General features: G+C 34.5%; 1 protein-coding gene across 2 annotated transcripts in view; it reads right to left on the bottom strand.

Annotated features, from left to right (window-relative positions):
- Window positions 1-2,282, bottom strand: part of LOC106470032 (zinc transporter 1-like) — a 17,258-nt gene that overhangs the window by 2,674 nt on the left and 12,302 nt on the right. For both annotated transcript variants that reach the window (XM_022398581.1, XM_022398582.1), the window contains 2 exons: window positions 1,723-1,805; window positions 137-331 (listed from right to left, as the gene is read on the bottom strand). In XM_022398581.1, the coding sequence (XP_022254289.1) occupies window positions 137-331; window positions 1,723-1,805 (278 nt within the window). The remainder of the gene's footprint in view (window positions 1-136; window positions 332-1,722; window positions 1,806-2,282) is intronic.

Here is a 2,282-nt window from a genome sequence, read left to right as displayed (position 1 = left end):
TTTAATCAAGAAATGACTTGTATCGCTGAAGATCCTCGGAAAGAATTTCTACCGGAAATAAACAAACAAGCAGATACGTAACACTAGGTTTAACAGTCTTATAAAATACAGGGTTTTATAATGAATCACTACTTACAAGATTTTCTAATTCAACAAATTCTGGTTGAATAGTTGTTGAATGAATTCCTTCTTCATGAAAAAATTCCTTTATTTTTTCGGCAACTTCCATATATTGAGATAAATTTTGACATAAGATGTGGGCTGAAGCGATGATCCTGTTCCCGGCCAGTTGCCACACGTGAAACTCGTGAACAGCCATAACACCTTCAACCTAGAAAATACGTGTATACGTCAATAGGTCTTAGCTGCCACACATGATACTCATAAACCGGCAGTACCCCTTTAATATAGAAACTACATATGAATAAGCTTTAGCTACCACACGTGAAATTCGTAAACAGACAGCATCTCTTCAACATAGAAAATATATTTGAATACGTCGTTACGTCTTAGCTACCACACGTAAAATTCGTAAACAGCAGCACGACTTCAACTTAAAAAGTGTACAACATAGATGGTATGGGTATTAAAAACTTTAATTAAAATAAAGTATAAGAACAACGTTTCGACCTTTTTAGGTCATCTTCAGGTCAACAAAGAAAGTTTGAAACTGACCGTTACTGGGCACACGTCTTGGTGACGAGAGTGTGAAAGGGTACGAATTGTAGGGGGCGTAGCAGTTAGATGTTAGGTGATTAATTAATATAGGTATAAAGGTGTTCCTTTATGTTGGTTCAATTTTGGTTTGAGTTCTTGTATAAGTAGGGCTTCTTTGATATAAAAGTCGTGGCAGTTGCAAAGACAAACTCAAAATCAAAGAAGCCCTACTTATACAAGAACTCAAACCAAAAGTGAACCAACATAAAGGAACACCTTTATACCTATATTAATTAATCACCTAACATTCGTACCCGTTCACACTCTCGTAACCAAGACATGCGCCCAGTAACAGTCAGTTTCAAACTGTTTTTGTTAACCTGAAGATGACTTAAGAAGGTCGACACATTGTTCTTGTACTTTAGTTTAATTAAAGTTTTTAATACCCATACCAGCCGTTTCTGCTATACATTTTGACTTCAAGTGGGTTTCTCGTCATCATGAAATCTCTTCGAGCTTCAGAAATACAGTTAGGATAGTACAAATTAATAGTGGTTTCTTATTTCAACAATACATAACACACAAGAGTGGTGAAGAGTTCAAGTATAATCACGAGGTTTTAATATTATAATATAAATTTGTCCACAGGAAGCCAATCCCAATATTTCTCTTATAAATGCTAATTTTTGTAAACATTGGGAACAGTGTTTAAAAACACTGTTTTCTAAATATTGTCTGTTGACAAGAACAATTTTTCTCTTAAGTAAAATGGTGAGTTATTAAAACTACATTTATATCGTAAACAAGCCCTTGCAATAAAACCATCCATCCAATTCGCAACAACTACACAAGTATAATGTAGACTGTTCTTAAGAAAATCGCCTACTCGAGTAAAAATATTTTCTTGTGAAACTACAAAGGGCTCAGTTAAACAGACACGTCCTATAGGCTTCCATACAGGCGGTAGCAAGAAGAGTCTTGAGTTTTGTAGTTAAAGAATACTCTTATCGAGTTAAATAAAATAGTGTGTCGTTTAATGAGACAAAATTCATAAACTAAACTTACCTTCTGAAGTAGTTTATTTTCTAAACTGTCTACTTGAATGTGGGTAGGTACTGTCTGTAGTAGAATCTTAGCCGAGTCAATAACTGGAAAAGAAAACCAACAGATGTTATTAGCTTGATCTATTGTCTTCGCTTTAGTGTTATTATATGATATGCTTACCTATAGACAGGTTAGGGGTAATAAACAAACGTCATACAAAATAAAATATTGAACTGTTACAACGTTTATTAAGAAATAGCAACCTCGAAGTGCGTCATTATTACTACTAATATTACTACAAATGAAAGAACAAGCAGGATAAATCCTGTGAATCGAAGCTCATTTCAAGATGTAATGACAAATCTTATAGTTTAAGTTGAACATTTTGTTGCTAATATATAAAACATAATACTACCTTCATGTCCAATACTTTTTTCCAGCATCGGGACCAATACGAAGTATGGTTTTTTTCACTATTTTTCAACACACATAATGAAAGGCGAGCGCAACGGGGCAAGCAGGGGACCATGTCCCCCAGAATAACTCTACTCACACAGACTACGTTATTGTGGTGAATGTAA

The sequence above is a fragment of the Limulus polyphemus genome, unplaced genomic scaffold, assembly GCF_000517525.1.
Source record: "Limulus polyphemus unplaced genomic scaffold, Limulus_polyphemus-2.1.2 Scaffold3783, whole genome shotgun sequence".
In the NCBI taxonomy this organism is placed as follows: domain Eukaryota; kingdom Metazoa; phylum Arthropoda; class Merostomata; order Xiphosura; family Limulidae; genus Limulus; species Limulus polyphemus.
The sequence above is the reverse complement of the archived record's forward strand: the minus strand, read 5'-3'. Positions and strand labels throughout refer to the sequence as shown.